We start from the raw sequence: 19259 nt of genomic DNA, 5'->3' as shown, positions 1-19259 counted from the left end.
AGGTGGTAAGTGCTTATGTCTCTATGTGTGCAGCATTGTGTCCAGAAAGATGGAAAGGCCTGACCTCATTTTTTTTCCTAATAATTCTATCAGTTGGAAATAGGTGTGTTTCTGTAGAAATGAACTAGTACCATTAGAGGACATTTTTTTAAGTCCCTAAGCTAGCTGCAACAGTGGGCTTTTTTTCCCTTTCATTTTCAAATTTATTTCTACAGTCTGCTCATTCTAATGAATTTAGGCTTGTTTTTGTTTATAGCTCAGTCCTATCTGACTTTTCTTTCCCTCTTTTTCAGGAAATTACCTTCTTAGAGTAGTGTTGGGTCATGCTTTGGTTTCAGTTTCTCTTTGCAATCCCAGTTGTGTTCAGCCCTCACCTGCCGGGGACTAGCAATTTCCAGAGTTTTATTTTTGTTGTGTTGAGTCAAAGCACAAATTGAGCAGTCTGAAGTCGTGAGAAGGGAAAAAAAAAAAAACATATTTCAAATATGTCTAATGAGAGTAGGTGCATTTTAGGGAATTGCAGCAGCTCCTACAAAGACAGTGCTGTTAGCCATATTGCTGTCCTGAAGTACTGGCTGTTGCTTATTTCTGAGAAAGTAAGGGGAAGCTGAACTCAATAAGAAAAAAGCAAAAGCAGCTGCTACCCAAACTTAAGCCTGGTAAAGTGGAAAACTTCTTTGAGATAGATGTGTGCACTGAAAAGAATGGAGAGTTAAATTTCTACAGTTGTAAATGTGTCTGGTCATGTTTTTGCTTATGTTCAGTTCTCTGGGCTGTGAAGAGTCATTCTCACTATAGTCCCTAGCTAATGTTACCCTGTTATTTCCTGTGAAGCTTTCAGTTACTGCAATACTCCATATCTTCTCCTTTAAACTGTACTATTAACATAATTATTTCACCATGTTATGACGGTGGTAATGATGTGTGCAGCACACTGAGGCTGTCCAAGAACACTAGTTTTCTTTGTTAAGCAAATGGTTTTCAGTGACTTCAAAATGCCTTCTCTGGAGGTCAGCATGCAAGCCTTGAATTTTTTCAAGAGCACACTTGTGTGGTTGGATTAGAATCTTGTGTGATTTTCTTGTTAAAGCAATGTGAAATGCAAGTGGAACAGTTTGCCCCTGGTATTTTATTGCGGCTTTGACTCTTTAGTTATTAAATTTATTCTGGAATATATGTGTTTATGCATTGTCTAATATGGCAGCATTTTTCCCTGGAAGCACATTCATTGCCAAATAACGGTATTTCCTATTTATTTGTATGCCTAGAGATAAAACACAGTTCTGAATTACATTTTCTTAACATAGAAGACTTTTAAAAGTCCAGGTGGCGTATGGATCCAGGACTATGTTTATGAAGTAGATACATAAGAACAGTGTGTCTGGAACAGAAGTGTGTTTGCTTTTCCAAGGTCACATTGCATTGCATTTAAGACTTTTGGTGTAAAAGAACTAATTTCCATAATCTCTTTTTTTCTTTTTAAAACAGACTGGAGGCCAAGAACAGAGTGCAGCACTGGCTGTAGGTAAGAATTGAAACTTATCCTGCTTGGAAACTGCTGACAAATAAGCAAAATTGTAGTATGTTAAAGGACAGAAAATGGGAATCTTTCAAAATTAGTCATTTTCCCTGCAAGAACTTGTTTTCCCTCTTTTCCTTCAAGAACTTGTGAAATTTGTGGTGTTCTCTGGGAGTCCTGATCCCTGACAATTTATGCCTCTGTGTTTAAAGATGCTAAACCCGGCTGCAAAGATTTGGTTTTTGCTTCCACAGGGCCTCACCACAGAGCTTGGCGAGGCTGATTTTGAAAACTCTTCACCAGAGTGATGTGAAGTCTCATTACTTCAAAGAAGGCATTTCCATTATACTCAAAGTGGTTTGGCCACTTGTGTGAACTTACCCTAGAAGACTGTGCAACTTCTTGAACTATTTGCATGAGTAGATAATGTTTTGGTGGTTTTTCTCTGTCTTTTTAGTAAAGCTACTGTGTAGCTGAACCAGATCCCTTATGCCAGGAACCAGTACTCTGAACCAGCTTGTGAGACTGAAGAGGTAGCCCGTGCTCATGTGAAGTTTTTAGCTCTTAGTTGTATAACCTGCTGCTTGTCATCTAAGCTACTGCATAGAGTGTCTGTGTTGTACTTCGTGTTTATTGTGCTTTGCCAGCACAGCCATTAATCTTCTGCCACATTGGGAAGGTAATGGTACCAAATGTGAGGTGGGATTTCTTTTTCTTCTGTTTTTGATTAATCATCAAAAAGCCATTGAATTCTGGGAAGCTGGTTAAATGGATTTGTGTTGAGAGTTAATCCAAGCTAGATACAGGTGCCCATCAGAGCCATTCTATCACTCCCTTCTCAGTTGGAGAAGGGAGACACAATACTGCAAAAAGCTCATGGATTGAGGTAAGGTTGGGGGGAGATCATTCACCAGTTATTGTCATGGGCAGAACAGACTCAGCTTAGGAAAATTAGTTGAATTTTATTGCTATTAGAATTAGAGCTCCTTCCCCCCCACCCCTTCTTCCTTACTAGTCTTAATTTTATCCCCAGTTCTTTGCCTCTCCCCTCCCTGCTCAGTCAGGGGAGCTGGGGAATGGGGATTGCGGTCAGTTCATCACAGCTTGTTTCTGCTGCTACTGCTTCCTCCTCAGGGAGAGGAGCCCTTCCCTGTTCCAGCGTGGGATGTCCCTCCCACAGGACACAGTCCTCCAGAAACTTTTTGAACATGAGTCCTTCCCAAGGGCTACAGTTCTTCACAAACTGTTCCAGTGTTGGTCCCTTCCATGGGGTGCAGTCCTGCAGGAACAGCCTGCTCCAGTGTGGGTCCCCCACAGGGCCACAGGTCCTGCCACCAGGACCATGGGTCCACCATGGGCTCCCACAGGGTCGCAGCCTCCTTTGGGCTTTCACCTGCTCTGGCGCAGGGTCCTCCACAGGCTGCAGGTGGATCTCTGCTCCCATGTGGGAGTAGCAGTAGTACCTTTTTCCTTTAATAGCTTTTACTTAAAAAGTCCTTGAGGGTATTGTTAAAGCTGCAGTTGGAACTAGTGCAGACTTTTAATTTACAGCATTGTGTGCATTTACAAATTAAACATTATTAAAGTCATTAAAGTGAGTCAGACCATGGGTCTATCTCAGCAAGTCCAGGCTCTCCAGGATCACCATCTTTCTTCCCTCTGCATGTGTGCACTTGGTTTTGCACATCCTTTCACAGCCTCCACTTAGTCATCTACTAGAGCAATGCTGCTTCTGCTTAGGAAGGTGAGAGTCGTCCAGAAAAGCTAGGAAAACTCAGGTTGCATTGCTGGGAATGATACTGCCTGCAGGAAGAAGAATGCTGTCCAGCAAATGACTACAGCACATGGCAAATAACTTCTGGTTTTTTGTGAAGAAACTGAAACAACAGTGTTTCAGGTATTGAAGGGAGAACGTTTGTAAGTCAAGGTGATGGGGTGTCTACTTCAGCAGAAGCTGGGGTGTCAGACTCCTGATGCTTTCAACTTCTCCAGCTATGCCAAGACAGAGTTAGCTGCCAGATGCTTGACAGCATCATAAGCCATCAGGAAATCACCAGTGTTCACAGTTGGGAGGGACTGGCAAACCCTACCCAAGCAACATGTAAAGAACTGAAGACTACGGAAGAGTTTGATAAGTTTTAAAGAATAGGACAAACTGAATTAGATGTTGCTGTTGAATAAGGTTAAAACCTGAAAAAAAGCTTAATATTCAGTGAAACCTAAATCTTTGTGTGAGCAGGTGCTTAAGGAATAGTAGGAAGAGGGATACCATGTATTTGTGGTTCTTCTAGTATGTATTTTCAGCTGGAGTATTTTTCAGAGCTAGGTGGGATTTTTCAAGATGTTCAGTATTCTTAATGTCTTTCCATTCTGCCCATGCACCTGGTTTTCCCCAGGAACTGCTGCAAACTTCTTGTGAAATGAGATGGACCAGTAGAGTTCATGGATGGACCACTGCAGAAAATCATAAAATCATCTGCATGATATTCTGTGTATTTGTTACTGATCTTAATGGATTTCAGGTTGTATGATATCACTGAAGAATAGCAAATGTTTCTCCATATTTCCAACAGGTGGATGAGAATTAATTGTCTTATAATATTTTAGCCTTACTGGGTACCTTTAGTTTGATTTTAAGGTTAAAATGAAATTTGAGATGATGGGAGAAATGGAAAATGGGATAAAAAAATGATCATATTTGCGCAGCTATGTAAATCTGGACCAGAAATCTGTAGCAGACCACCAGTGGCAGAAATCTGACCCATTCTGGTCAGGTGGGGTTGTATTTTTTTTGTTTTTTTGTTTTTGTTTTTTTGTGGTTTTTTGGGGTTTTTTGTTTTTGTTTTTGTTTTTTTTTTTGTGTTTTGTTTTGTTTTGGTTTTGGTTTTTTGATTAGTTGGGATTTTTTTAACACTTGCTTTCCAACAAGAAAAACTATCCAGGTTCAGTAAAAGTAGTTGGTGGTATGTCTTTTGAGGGGATCTGAAGAAGAAACTGGATGTAACAAGGATGGCTGTAGATCCTTGATCTTGCAAGGAGTCACTTTTGAAACTTCAAATAAATAAACAACCATGTGGAGACCAGATTTATCCCTGTGCCCTGCCTAATGCCTGTCTGTGTGTTACTGTTTCTGAAAACAGATGGGATGGGAAGGAGCATCATCCTGCTACTCATCCTCTGTTGTACCATCATCATCTTGATGTGCTTCATTAGCCTTCTGTATCCTGCAAACATACTGTCTGACTGGTGTCTCAGAAAAAGGAAAGTCCACAGAATAATCAGAAAGCTGTCCTGAAATATGGAAACCTGCCCTTCCAGCTCCATGATTTGGAAGGCCATAGGCCTTCCTTTCCTCCTTGATACTTCAGAGCTGCTGTGTCACTGAACTGAATTCTCAGATGGACAGTCAGTGTAAAGTTCATACACACAAGGTTTGTGGTTTAGCACTGACATTCCAGTAGAAGTCCCTTGAGATGGAATTTGTTAATGGCTATTAATATCCGTCAGCTTGATGACGAGATAATTTGCCATGACATCTTTAGTGCCGGATTGCAAGCCAAGGCACTGAAGGGATGCAACATTTTTGGAACTGAACATTCGGAGAAAACATTTTACCTGAGTGTTGCAGAACCGTGAGAGTGCTTGTACTCCTTGTCCGGATGCATTCGATGGCAGCACTGCCAAGGCTGTGGGATCCTCAGTGCAGCTTCACCCAGCTCTGATACTGATACGTGTGGTGGTCTGATAGATGGGAATTCAGCTCCTCTGAAAGAAAACCACGTCCAAATCAAGGAGGCTGGAAGAGGAGTGCTGTTTCACGTGTGAAATACCAACTGAAAAATGGCACATCAACTGGACTAGTTATGTTTTCAGTTCCTAACTTCCTACTTTTTTTTTAGCGTTTAGATAAAACTTTCAGGTTTGGTTTTGGGGTTTTTGGGCTTTTTTTTCATTTTTGGTTGGGGTTTTGCATTTTTTCTTTATACAGAGGTGATTGGCAGGAGAATGACTTACCATACAAATTATTGTTGGGTTTGGTTTTTCTTTTTTGGAGATGAGAGCTTGAGGGTTCCTAAATTACAGGCTGACATCCTGGAAATACGAAACTTTCTTAGCAATGTGGTAGTTTAGCCCAGTTCTAAAGGCATGTCATCTTTCGTAGAGTGAGCAGCTTTCCTCTGAAAGAATAAAAAACGTGTAAATCTGCCTCAGCCTGATAAAAAGGTTCCCGGTTTTCGTGGCGAGAGGCGGAGTGGAGCTCGGCCCGCGTTTCCCGGTGAGGGCGGGGCGGGCCGCGTTCCGCCGCCGCTGCCGCGGGGGTGCGGCGGGAGCGCAGCGCCCTCTGCTGGGGAGCCGCAGCGCTGCAGGCGGCTCTGCGCACCTCCGGCGCGGGAGGGGAAAGCAGAGCGGGGATTGCCCTCCAGTGGAAATGTCCCTGAACTGAAGGGAAAAGGTGGGTTTGTAATGGAATTAAAAAGAGCATTTTGCAGAATTAAGTCGAAGCATGTTGGGCTTGTGCCTTTTTGAAAAAGGAAAGCGTAATTAATTATTGTTTAATCCCAGATTCATGCTTGGAAAAATTGTGCAGTTGCTTGTTGAAGAGTAAATTAGAGCAGATTTCTGGCGCATAGTCTCTGCCCTATTCAATACAAGTTCTGTTTTAAAAACAAGCGTAATTCTTCTAGACAAACTGGGTTTATTCCAGACTTATGTGAGCATGCTTAGTTATTTTATTGTAGCCCCTGTCAAATACGTTATTCAGTGTCAGCTGTGCCACTAAAATGTTCCCAAATTAACAAGGCGCTAAGACTACTTCTAAAGAAACTGTGGATTCTTCAGTGCCTTTCCCTTGATTTCCTCTAAGAGGAAAAATGGACTGAATAAACACTCCTCTGACCGTACTTTACAATTCTGGTTTTGAGGAATGTGAGTCTATTCACTAGTCTGTTTTCCCTGGCAGACCTCCATCCTCCTGATATGACAAGTTTTGAATTCAGTTTTGTTCTAAAGGAGACTTTATTGATGATGTGTGATTTCAAAAAAAAACCCAGAAAAACCAAAAACCAAAACAACTTCAGCTAAAACAGGTTATTGTATCAAAGTCAGTTTAGCCAAATGAATCGACATCAGAGGCAGCTTCAAACAGCTTTTCAGTAGTCTGAATGCTTACTTTTCTGTACTAAAACATTTCCTATCTGACTGTATAATTTGTTTTTCCACTTTTTGGATAAGATACTGATGTTTGAAGCCCCAATAATTCAGTGATATAGGCTGTTTTAGGGAGTTTGGAGGGGGATTTTTCGCCTGTATGTATTTTACTCTTCTTGTGGTTGGTTTGCAGTCCCTGGCTTGTGGCCACTGGGTGTCAGCAGTGCAGAGCTGTGTGCAGGTCTGGGCGTGGGTTTGGACTGGGAGTCTGTCCCAAAAGTGTCTGTAAAAACTGCTGAAGTCTTAATGCTTGCTTGAAAAGCTTGTCCATCACTGAAGGAAAACTGTGTGTTTTGTGCAGAACTGGGGGTGGCTCTGGCACTTCACTCATGTGTTTGATTCAGATTTACACAGGGGACACAATCTGAACTGTTAACTTAATATTAGTGATTATACTAGAGCTATGATGAATCCTGAAAATGAAGCCAGCTTATCCAAAATAAAACTTGCTTCAAGCTAATGGCACCAAGCTTCTCCTTCCTAAATCTGATGGTGATAATGAGTGATGACTACTATTTTTTTAATATTGACTCCAATTATTTCTTTTCTAGTATGTATGATATTACTTTGGGATTTTGTATCATGGCAGATCTTTATTACTTTAAAAAAAAACACTAAAATCAATGGATGAGATTAGAATGTGTCAGAAGGCATCTCTGCTGCTCTAGCACTATTCAGAAGAGAAATAAATATGTATCGGTCTAGGAAAAATACGTTTGTATCTGGGGAGAGTATTGCAACCATCAGAAAAGAGGGATTCCTGCAGTGCATTTTACCAGCATTCCATCTCTGCAGCAGTCTCCAGCATTTCAGGTTGAGGGCAGAAGTGTTCTCCCTGGTTGTGAAGCTTTGCTGCTTCATTGGCAGAGAGCGCCACGCGGGCTCCCATAGGCTGCCAGGCTGTGATGCCATGTGTTGCTAAGGGCTGCCTTGCATTCAGCTGATGTGGGCAGGCACCTATCCACTGCCTCATTTCTTTTTGCTTTTCTCTTTTTTTTCTTTTTTTTTTTTTTTCCTTCTCCGTGTTCATGGCTAGATACTGTTCAGTAAGCCTTGAAACTGGCTGATAGGATTTTCCTTCTAGAAAAACAGTATAGGAAGACAGTAAGTGTTTTGTTTTTATATAACAGTGCAAGTGTTACAACATGGTAGTATTTCACTCTAGTGCTAGACTTCTAATGCTATGCATGTTTTTTACTTACTATTTTGCCAAAGATATCTCTGAATTGAACATTTATGCTACACTTACATGACAAAATGAAAATTTAAACTCAAATCCCTGGAACACAACCTTTGTTGCTTCATTAGATGTGCTTTCCATATAGTGTTGTGCTTAACTACAAATGAGGTTTTCAGGGAGTACAGTTGTCGTGCTGTGGATTTTAGTATTGGGAATAGCCTGTACATGTCCAAAAGGTAAGCTGATGTTTTCTTAAAGCAGATTTTCTTCAGGGATCACAAAAAAATGTCTCCATCTATTTGTTTAACTGTTTTTTAAACTAGTTTGAAAGCATATTGTTCTTGCAATAGAACAAAAAACCAATAGAAAATATCACTTATGAACACCTTTGTAGTGTTTTACCTGTAATGAGAGTAAGTTCTCCAGCTACTCACCAGTTGCAAGCAACATCTTTGTTAGGAAGTTTTTCCTTCACGTGTGAGGGTGGAAATTTCTTGGTGCTCAGACAAATTTACTCGTACTGAGTATTTCTATTACATTTCCCCTGGGCTTAGCCTGGGGGGTGGGGGGCACTGAAATGTGTTGGGGATGTTTTCCACAGGAAGGGCATGCGTGCAAGGCTTGTTTTGAAAATATGCCTTTGCTTTCCGCTTGTCTGATCAGGACTCTCCACGCAGCATCACACAACCCCATAAGGCTGCAATGGGCCAAATCATCCTAATCCAATGTGGCATTCCGTATGTCTTCCTCTGCAAGTAGGTCAAGTTTAAGCCATGTTCCTGGCTTGTGCTCCCATTTCCCATAACCTGCTCCACGTGGCTCAAGTATTGTGCTGGAGTGCAGAGCATGCCAGCAGGGATTCTGAGCAGCCTCACAGGGACAGTCAGTTTTTGGACAGAAACTAGTGATTTTGTTCTGCTCTGATCTCGTGATGTTGCTTTTGTGGCAGGAGAAAACTTCAGTGGCTTAAATGTGTGCTTTTACTGAGTCTTAGGCTGTTAGTTTACCTAATGAATTGCCTCCGGACACTGCACTATAAATTTTTAAAATCAGTAATGCCTCTGGGAGAGAAATTTGTTTGGAGGTTTTGAAGTGTACTGTATTCTGAATGAAAATACCAAATAAAATTGGATAGAGGTGGATGCTCTGAAGCTGTGGAAAAACAAATAGGTAGTGACCTAAAGTGTACTTCAGGCTGGACACGTGAATATTTTCATGTTAGTGATTGCAATATGCAGAATTCTTCTTGGTAAGGATTACAGCTTCAGTGTGCATTTTTTTTCCATTTGTACTGGAAGAGCTGTGGGTGAAAAGGTCACAGAGTGGGTGACCTCCAGTCAGTGCTCTAAATTGGCTCTTTTCCTTCAAAACAAACCCCAGCTATAGGACATCAAAATCAACAGTAGGGCTTGCTGATGGCTTTGGTCCTCATACAGGCTTAAGTCTTTCTTGAACTGGAGCTGATTGATGTGGCAACATGCTTAAGAAGGGTGCAGTAAGTGCTGGGAGATGTTCTTCACTAGTCAGTGGAAGCTCAGTGTCAGGGCTACCTAACTAACCATATCTGTACTAGTAATTTTACTTACTCGGATGAAGTTGTGGATTTGCAAGGAAACTGTAAGAGAGCTTGGTAGATAATACTGGCTGGGCATGCCACTATGTGGTTAATTACCAAGGTAATTCACAGAACTACCAAAATCTTCCTGCTGGTGATGCTTTTACAGGGCATCAAATAGCAGAAGAGGTCATTTGAAATGAAATGTTAATAGCTGGATTTGTAGACTGCTTCTCATGCTATGTGTAAATTGTCCTCATCTTTAGTATTAGATCCAGTAGTGCTCTAGTCTTTCACGTGCTCAGTTCTTTTGTGTGTTTTGGGCCCAGAAAAATTGCAAATGATATGCCATCTTGAACAAGACAAGAGTCTCTAGTAAATCTTTTTTATATCTATCAGGGGCTCAGATGCGTCTCTGAGCTAGGTTGCTTTACTCTAGATTGGTCCAGGTATTCTGCTTACACAGCACCTTCTCAGAAAGGTCAGATTTCATTTTCCTCTCTGCAATGTTCCCTCTGAGTACAACAGGTCAGCTCTGCCTCCTGCTCACCTTGCCTTCTGAAGGAAAATAATGTATATATGTGAAGGACCATCTAACCTCAGCTGTGGCATATTGACCTGCAGCTGCTTCCATGAATCTGGGAAGTTCCCCAGAGGGCACCATGGCCTTGTTTCTGAAAGGCCATTTCAGAGCTCCAGAAGGCTGTGCTTAGTTCTGCCAGAAGAGTGGATTCTGACCTTTTGGCTCTTGCATTCATTACCTGGAATGCTAAACTGAGAGAAAGTATCCTCCCAGAAAGTGCTTGAGAAATTGCATCTTCTCAATATCTATCTAAATTGAGTTTTCAAGCTCTTCATAGCTTAAAGTCGTTTTGGATTGCAGCTGGGAGAAATGGTTGTTTTTATAGTTCTTAAAACATACGAGGTTTTCCAGTTGTAAGGATGCTTGAGATCCTCAAGTAAATGTTACAGTGCATCTTGAGTCAAGTTTCAGAAATACTGTGTTTGTCCAGCTTCAGCTAGATTTCCATGCACTCCATAAAACCCGAATATACAGTGACTGTTTTGCTGCTAATAAAGCAAATGTGATTGCACATCTTGTGTGCAAAACTCTGATGTGACTAAAATTTATCAAGACTTGTTCAGTACAATGAACACACAAAGGGAGAAGTTTGTTGGAAACTTCATTCTGAAAAAGTGTTCAGGCAGCTTTGTGTTCATGTAAATTGAAATACATTTCTATAGCACACCTTGCCATCTTGCTACTGTCATAGTTGAGTTAATCTATTATCAGTTTCTCTCCTTTGCTCAGGGAGGCTTTTTCACTGAGTTGTAACCTTTAGATAGTTGCATCTTCTGCTTGAATATTGCATTGACTGTTCCATTGTAGTGCCAAAACTTTTATTCTGCTTCTCTATTTGTTAAATTTTAATCCTGGAAAAGAAACCACATATTCTTCCTGGCAAACTTTTCCTGAGGGATGAAGGTATTTGTATTGCAAAACCGAGTCCCCAACTCCCTGCTCATATTAGGAGATGGTAGGTGCTCAGTGAAACAATCTGTTCTGCAGTGCCTCCATGCTCTTCTGTGAATTTAGCTTTGAAATATTTCAACCCTATAAGCATGACCCTTCTCTGACCTTCACAAGTAATGTTATCCAATATTTAAGCCACGTGCATGAGCCTGTAAACTCTTTGGAGTCTGGTTAAAAAAAAAAGGCAAAACCTACACAGAGGCATTTTTTTGAGATATGGAGAATATTTTGTTGGAGGAGGGGATGGTGCAGCTGAAGCACAGCAGTAATTGCAGGTATAGGAGTTCTCTTTAGGCCATTATCACTATTCACTGCTACATGTTTGCTGCTTGATGTTAATGTTGGAATTGAAATATGTAATATGCTGTTCTGAGATTGAGGTTTGGTTTTTAAATCCGAATCTGTAAACTGGGTCACCATTATGCGGCTTCTGCTTCTGGTTTTTTATTGGCTCTGTTGAAAATATTTGTTTAAGGATGCCTCTGTCTGCTCCCCAACAAGAAGAACATTCATAATCTGGAAAACTCTGAAATACAAAGTGGCTTATTCAGTCCTGTGTTACAGAGCATGCTTGAGAGATATGGAAAAGTAATTTCTCTGCTTTCTACTGTTGCGTGTTTACATAGCATTGGTGCACTTGTAGCTTTGAAAGAGTTTGCCATGCTATGGGATGGGAGGTCCTGGAGAAGCTGCCTTTTTGAAGAATCATGTTTTAATGGATTAGTTTGTAAGAGTCTCTCAGCTGGACACCCTAATTTAAAAATTCCTTGACTTCATAGGTGGTTCTCACAGGCTGAGAAGTCTGATCTGAATTTCTAGGAAATAAGTTCAAGTTATTAGGAAGCAGGTCTTGCATTTCCTTGAGTTTCAAGGAGAAGGTTGAACATGTGAAAAAGCCAGCACACACCTCCTGGTGACTGCTATGTGCAGAGTCCCCTGTGGTCACCGGGGTAACACTCTGGGTCACATTGCTAGAAGTCTAGATTCTTAACAGTCATTTGGTCATTCTGTAGAAGTTGTTAGAGCAAAGACTTGGTTTATTTTCAGCAATTTTGGGTTAATTGCCCCTTCCTTCTCAAGCTTTGTTTGATTGATGAATCTTGCAGATCCCACAAAATAAATTGTATGCTCTTCTTAGTTTGACCAAGAAATTCTGTCAACACAGGTTCTGAAAATTTGTTTTGCCAAACAATTTGTTTTGAGTTCACATTGTTTCAGTTTACTTGACTCTTAATAAAGTAATGATTCTTGGTGTCACGCTATCTTATCTCCAGGTGAACATGATTCTTCAGTAAAAATCAGGAAAAAATAGAGCATGTTTGTTGGTATAGTTAGACTAATTTGAAAATTGATTTTTAAATTTTTTTTTTGTGCTTGAATTCAAATGTCAGATTGTTCATGGCTTATTCTTAAATAATTTGAGATGAGATTTTTGAGTGTGTCTTGCTTGTCTTGCAGCAGCACTCTAGTGAGCTCTTGGCATTTCAGAGCAATGGTTAGTAGGTATATTTTCAGCCTCTGTAAAACATGGGAAGGTTAATGAAAAGGCTGCTTTGTTATGAAATGCAGTTTTCATACTCCTACTGCAGGTATTGATTTCTGAAACTTGGGGCAACATTTGAAACTGTTTTGATAATTTATGTGATCTCAAGTTATCTAACAACTATTTAATTTTTCTTCCACTTTTCTTTTAGCTGGGATGTGACAGCAAACATAAGAAGAACTGTTGAAACTTGATTTTTCTCCTGGTTTTGGAAAAGTCTAGTGTTTATTTTGCCTGTAACTCTGTGATTTAATGGGAAAACTGTTCATTGGCCACAGATGACTACTACTCAGAGGCTTTCTGAAATCTGTTTTGGATTACAGTGAGGTAGTAAAAAAGTGTTATGATGACACCACTTCCATTTGAGGTTCCTTTTGTCCTAAACAATAATGGTTTGTCTGGCACTGAGTGCTGCAGTTACACAAAATGATTTCTCAGTCATCATAGGTCACATGTTCTTTATATGTATTAAACAGAGATGAAAAAGAGCCAGTGATTCACATCTGTATTTTTGTCAAAGATTATAACTTTTCCAGTTTTTCATCACTGCTCTCTAAGAAGAAGGGGCATGGAAATGCACTGTGCAGTGCACAGGTTCTGCTCCCCACCAGAAGTGAATCCAGAGTGCAAAGCACAATGGGAGCCCTGCTCCAGTGAGACCCAGGCGTGTACTTAAAATAGGAAATGGTTATTGGAACTAAATTATTTTGCCATTTTTATTTTTAGGTTTGCTGGCATGGGTAATCTCATTAAGGTGCTAACCAGGGACATAGACCACAATGCAGCACATTTTTTCTTGGATTTTGAAAGTAAGTCTCTCAGCCCTTCACAGCTGGTGCATTTCAAATGGTAACAGTAGGGTTGCTTATACCTGCTGCAGTGAAGGCCAGGGGACTCAATTGCAAAGTTGGACATGGAAAGACTTGCATGGTTTTTGTGTTCTTTTTTTTTTTTTTTTTTCTTCCTTTTTCCCCCTCTCCAGTAGTATCCAAGCCACCATCATGCTGCTGTGTAAATTTTCTTTCCATGTGCTTAGTCATTTTGGGTCTCTGTGGTCAGTGATGTCCATCCATTTGCCTGCAAATCAAGTAATCATGAAATGAGAAATTCTGTCAGTATGCCATAGTAATCTGTGCTGAGCAGTTGTTCACTGTTATCCTCTCATACACAAGAGTGAGTGCTAAATCATTCCTGATCCTGCTTTGCTCATTCATCGTGCAGTTAATGTGGTTTTTTTTTTTACATCCGAAAGTCTGAAGTGAAACTGTCTTGAGTTTCACAGATGTTTTAAGCACCTTGTGTAAAAGGTCTGGCATATCTCTGTTAGCATTTTCTGCACACTGAAATGATGTCTCATGATGTGGTTTTCTGTGATGGCCTTCTGACACAATTATAAGGGCTGACAAAATTAAAGCTCTTTCCTTCTGCTGTCCCATCAGGTTAAAATCTAGCATGGCTAATGCTTTCAAATCTGGTACTTGGCCCTCAAGGCAGTACTCCTGCTCAGGACACTGGTGCTAGGGTGTACTGGGACAGAACAGTCCCTGGCAAAGGCTTCGGTTGGATTGTGCCCCTTTCCCAAAGGGGCAGCTGTGAGGATGTTGGTGACACGGTCACTTCTTACAGGACAACTGCTCTGCTGGGGTCACCAGCTGTGCCTCCTCGAGGTGGGGATGTCCCTTCACCCAGCCTGAAGGACGGATTCTTACCTGATGGAACTCTCTGGTCTCCTTTTCCCACTGCTTCAATCAACTACATTTGGGCTGTTCTTTCTTACAAAAAGAAAATTTTCTTTCTCTCATTCTTGTCTTGGCAGGTACCTTAACATGGGGAACCTTCTAAAAGTTTTGACATGCACAGACCTTGAGCAGGGGCCAAATTTTTTCCTTGATTTTGAAAGTGAGAAGATGATTTTATATATCTATTACTCTTTGCCTGCAGTAGACTGCATTTGTCTTGTACTAAATGTATGTTTTCATTTTGCCATCCTTCTAACTGCTTTACATGCCTGAGCTATGGATAATTGTTCAGTGAACTTTGGTAGAAAGCAGTAACCTATTCTAAAATATCCTCAGGTCTGAAAATGTAAAAATCTTTATTTCAGAAAGGGCTTTCAAATTACATTTGACTGTTGAAACCTGATTTGGTTCTTTTTTAAACCAAAATTCTGCCTACTTTTAATCAAAATGTTAAGAATAGTTGTAATTATTTGAAGACTTACTGAAGTTGCAACTGACTTACTCAAATTTGTGAGTTTTGTCCCATGCTCCTTAAAGAAAGAACTGAAAATGAAACCTGATTCTCATCACTTCCAATGTGACTTAATAATGCTGCATAGACAGAGTGGCTCACAACAACTATTCATAGCTCCAGCATCATCACGTTAAAGGTTATATGTGAACCTTACTGGATCCAGCACTGAAATTTAACCTCATGCCTTCTTAAAAGGGAGTCTGAACATGTACAAAGATTAAATTGATTTTGAAAAGGAGAGACATGTAGCTTGTCTGATCAATACCAGGTGTTCTAGGAGGTTCACATATGTCAGTATTTCTGCCTTTGGTTTTTGTTGCATGATACAGTATAGCCTAAGAATGGCAGGTAAGTGTTGCTGGCTTCTGCTATGCATGTTTAATTACTTTCTTTTGGGATATGCTGTTTCTTTAGCCAGCTGTACATCAGCAAGTATAAAATAAGAAGATTAATGTTCAAGTACACTTTGACCATGTGATAGAATACAATGGAATAGTGTAATAAAAGAAACTGATGAAGTATTATGATATGGATAATTTGAGGTGCATTAAATCTTTTTTCCCCTGAATTGTTTTTCAGTTGTTTGATGAATCAGTAGCAGTTTTTTATATTAGTTATAATATGAAAGCAAATACTTGAAGAAATACGGTTTTGCTTCAGTGACATTTAAAATTACAACTTCTCTAAACTCTTACCCTGTTGTGTTGATTTTTATCACTTGTCTCTTCTGAATATAGTGTTATTGGAAGATGCTAGCCATACAAATTATTCATAAAGGTCTGTGTTCAAAAATCAGAAAGCAAACTTAATCTAAGACCAATTCTTGCATATCGTCATATTAGGTAAAATCTAGTGAAGTGGGAGAACTCATGTATGAGGCCATTGGAGTTGTGAAGGTCCAGCTTAATCTGCATATATTGTAAATATATTTGGAGTAAATGAAATGCACATTAGCTGGATAGAAGAGGCATAGTTCTTAAATAAATTGCAATTAAAATGCTCTCTTTCTTTTTAAATACAGATTTTTTAGCTATCAGTTTTGTTTTAAAATGCATGTTTTGAGCATGAACAGGATTTGGCATGAGAGTAAGCAGGTTGCTGACATGAAATGCTTTCATATGCAGTCAAATTAGGTGACTTATATTATGGCTGAATTGTTAGACTGTTCTTTGTTCATTTTGGACCCTGTTCTGCATTTGTTTCTGCTGCTATACTGTGTATCCATGCTTCTTTCTCCTCTGTTTCAGATAGCTTGCCTTGACAGGATCTTGGCTTTGACACAGCCAAGATCTTTCTTCAAGACTTGGCACTTAATCTTGTGATACTTAATGTTGTGGTTTTGTGTGGAAGGACAAGTAAGCTCTGTATTAAAAACAAATTTGCCAATTCTGTGTTACGCCTGACTCAGTAACAGGCAGTTGGAAGTCTTTTGTTCTTAAATCCATGTATGTGAGCAGGCTTCAATGTTTCTTGCATAGTACCTTAAAGAACTAAAACCTTATGTTCATAAAGCTTTGTAGTGCTAGAAACTTCAAATTTTAGACTTCTAACCATTATTGTTCCCCCAGATATTTATCTTGGTGCTAGATGCCAGTGAGTGGTGTGACTGACTGTCAGAATCCATGTTAAAAACATGATGAGCTGTAGGCTTTTCGTTGCCTCTGCACTGGTTAACTTATGCTTTCTTTGGTCATTCACCTTATCTGTTTGATACAAATAGTTCTCTTGAGTATTCTTTTAAAGTTCGTGCAGTGCCATTAAAACACAAGCAAAGTGGACAGGTCAATATTGTTTACATAAAACAGCCACCTAAAATGTGGGAAACTTACAGCTCAACTTTTACATTAGTGTCTTAACTGTCACAGTTGCAAATATTTTCCAAATTTACTGATTTGAATAGTAGCTAAAATACAGTGTACTTTGAGATGGTGCTATCAAGCTAGCGCTGACAGTATCCTGCATTATCTCCAGAGGACTTGGCCAGATTTCAGAGGAGCCACAGAGACAGCATTCTCCATAGTAATGCCAACAGAGATGAATAAATTATTTCATCTCCAGCAGTCTGGCTTTTTTTTCCCCCTTGTTTGTGAGTTTTGTCCCAGACAGTTTCAGATGACTTGATGTGTTCTTCTCTGGGAAAAATCTTAGCTTAAATAGTTTGCTGTGCAGTGTAAACTTTTAACCCCAAATTTCTCTCCCTACTAGTTCTGTAGGCTAGCCAAATATTATTTTAATAGTCACTAAATGTGTGTGTTCCCTGCATGCAATATGTTGTCTCACTTCTGTAGTATCTAGTTCACATAACAGCGTTTGTATATTGTTTCAAGTCTCCTGTCTCTAATACATTACTGTGTGAGCATTCTGAACTCTAATTGTATATTGCATCTAGTGCAGTAACATTCTGATTAAACACAAATTAATTTAAAGATGAACTCCCATTTACTTGCAGAACCTCAAGTCTTTTCTTACTATTGGATTAAAAGTAGTAAAGTTGCCCTGAATAAGCAGGGCTCAGCTCCTGTGGCCACAACATCAAACCTCAGAACATCTGTGTGAGCTGTGATGTGCTTACTGGGTTTGTTCTTTCTATGAAAAGAATTGCTGATAAAGGCACAGCCTTGTTGTAACCTTGTAGCAGGAACTTAAATGGACAAGGGAGAAGGGAAATCCATGAAATTGTATATCTCTTTCATCCTTCTGTTTGGATGCCTGGCACTGCTGGCTGCTTTTTCTTAGCTGCCAAGAGTAACTCCAGAAGTGCATCTCCCTCTCCTGCTCTGTGCCTCTCCACCTCGGGGAAAAGGAGTCCCACAATGAGTGATTCTCAAGTGGAGGTCCTGTAGCTTGAGCCCTCAGGCACATACTGAGGGGTGCTATTCCCACAGTATGGGAATGCTGCCTCTATCTATTCAAGATGGTAACAGTGCTTAGGAAGAGGGACCTGCACCTCTCCCTCTTTCTTCCTTGTGATGAGCTTTCAGAATACAATGCCCTGACCAGAACTGCGAAGCAAATAAACCAATTTTGCTCTGGGTCAGCCAGCTTTAGGCCCTGAAGACCTTTTATATCATGCCTTTTAACCCTATTCTAATAACATCTTAAATGTTTTGTGAAGAGATTATAAAATCATTTAAATTTGCTTTTTAAGTTTGACCTCTCTTTTGGAGATGGCTGGATGGATGTTTTTTATTGGAGAGGACTAGATTGACCAGAAATGAAATACATACCAAAAGAAAGAACTCTGTACCTACTTGATTTTCAAATAGATTGATGCCTAGAAGTTTGTAATAATTAAAACGAGCAAATAAAAAAAAACCCACCACCCCAAAAAATTAAATATTAACCATTCATTTAGGTTTCCTGGAACATTTTAAGGAAATGAAATACAGTGGTTGGCTGTTTACATCCTACACTAAGAGAGGTGATGATGGTGTTGATTTGCCTAGCCAGCTGTCCAGTGAAGACCACTACATTTGTATCTGGGAGATGATTTTCATTTCTAAACATGGAGGATCATAGTACTGCAGCTGTTCTGCTTGTTGGTGGGTTTTGAAATGAGGAGCAGGAGTTCTTTTGGGCCATTCTGCTCTGCCCCTCCCAATCCTGAAAAATGAACTCTCCTTACTAGACAGGGTAAAGAAAAAAATGGCATGAAAAATTAAACAGGCAGGAGATGTTCTCAGTGTGAGACGGACCAAGTGACAAGTCTTGATTGCATTATTTAACAGCACAATCTGGAATGCTACAGAGCTTCACGTCTTAGTCTGTATTTCCCTGTAACATTTCATGTTCGTGCATGAACTGCTGCCAGTCAGCTGGTGCTTCCCTGTCTGCTCTTTTCCTTCATTTTTTGTCTTCATTTCTTACAGCAGTCTTCAGCAGCTTTCAAAATTATGTGACCTTTGTGATGATCTGAAAAGCACTGGCCACTTTTACTCGATGCCTAATCAATGTGGTGCTCTTTTATTTATTTATTTTTAAAGGAGTGACCAGGTTCTTTTTAACCTGTGATAATTTTTTGATGTTTCTTAAAATACCAGTTAAACTGTTGCAAGGTCTATATATAGACATATTTGCTAATAATGCCCACTGTTTATGCATTAAACTATGAAAATAAGAGGTATTTTGCAAAAATTGCAGTAAAATCCAGACAGGCAATGTCTATGAAATTTATTTTCTCCTAATACAAACTTTGTTTTCTTTTGTGTTTCTCTAGTGTGTAACACTAAGATACTGTGGGAGTTTTATTTCAAATGTAAAGCTGTACCTAACTTCCATGGGAAGTTGTACATATGGATCATGGAAAAAGCACGTCTAAAAAGACATTTTCCAGACTCTTCAAACTGCACAAAGTCATGAGGATATATTGTGCTTAGATAGTTTCTGTCTGTCCCTATAAAAAAGAATCTATTGTTAATGCCCTCATTTTTGGCATTGGAAATAATGGACTAAAATACAATGATATTT

At 39.8% G+C, this 19259-nt stretch overlaps 1 protein-coding gene across 10 annotated transcripts in view; it reads left to right on the top strand.

Moving 5' to 3' along the window:
* Positions 1–19259, top strand: part of CYRIB (CYFIP related Rac1 interactor B) — a 95346-nt gene that overhangs the window by 63785 nt on the left and 12302 nt on the right. For 5 of the 10 annotated variants that reach the window (XM_038127155.1, XM_038127156.1, XM_038127160.1 and 2 more), the window contains exons 3-4: positions 1489–1525; positions 14356–14438. In XM_038127155.1, coding sequence (XP_037983083.1) covers positions 14366–14438 — 73 coding nt within the window. In that variant the 5' untranslated portion in view covers positions 1489–1525; positions 14356–14365. Of the gene's footprint in view, positions 1–1488; positions 1526–13265; positions 13349–13862; positions 14265–14355; positions 14439–19259 lie in introns of those variants that run through there. The other 5 variants (XM_038127161.1, XM_038127162.1, XM_038127163.1 and 2 more) reach the window with 3 other exon arrangements.

Source organism: Motacilla alba, chromosome 2, assembly GCF_015832195.1.
Source record: "Motacilla alba alba isolate MOTALB_02 chromosome 2, Motacilla_alba_V1.0_pri, whole genome shotgun sequence".
In the NCBI taxonomy this organism is placed as follows: domain Eukaryota; kingdom Metazoa; phylum Chordata; class Aves; order Passeriformes; family Motacillidae; genus Motacilla; species Motacilla alba.
This window is presented reverse-complemented; position numbering and strand designations above follow the sequence as displayed.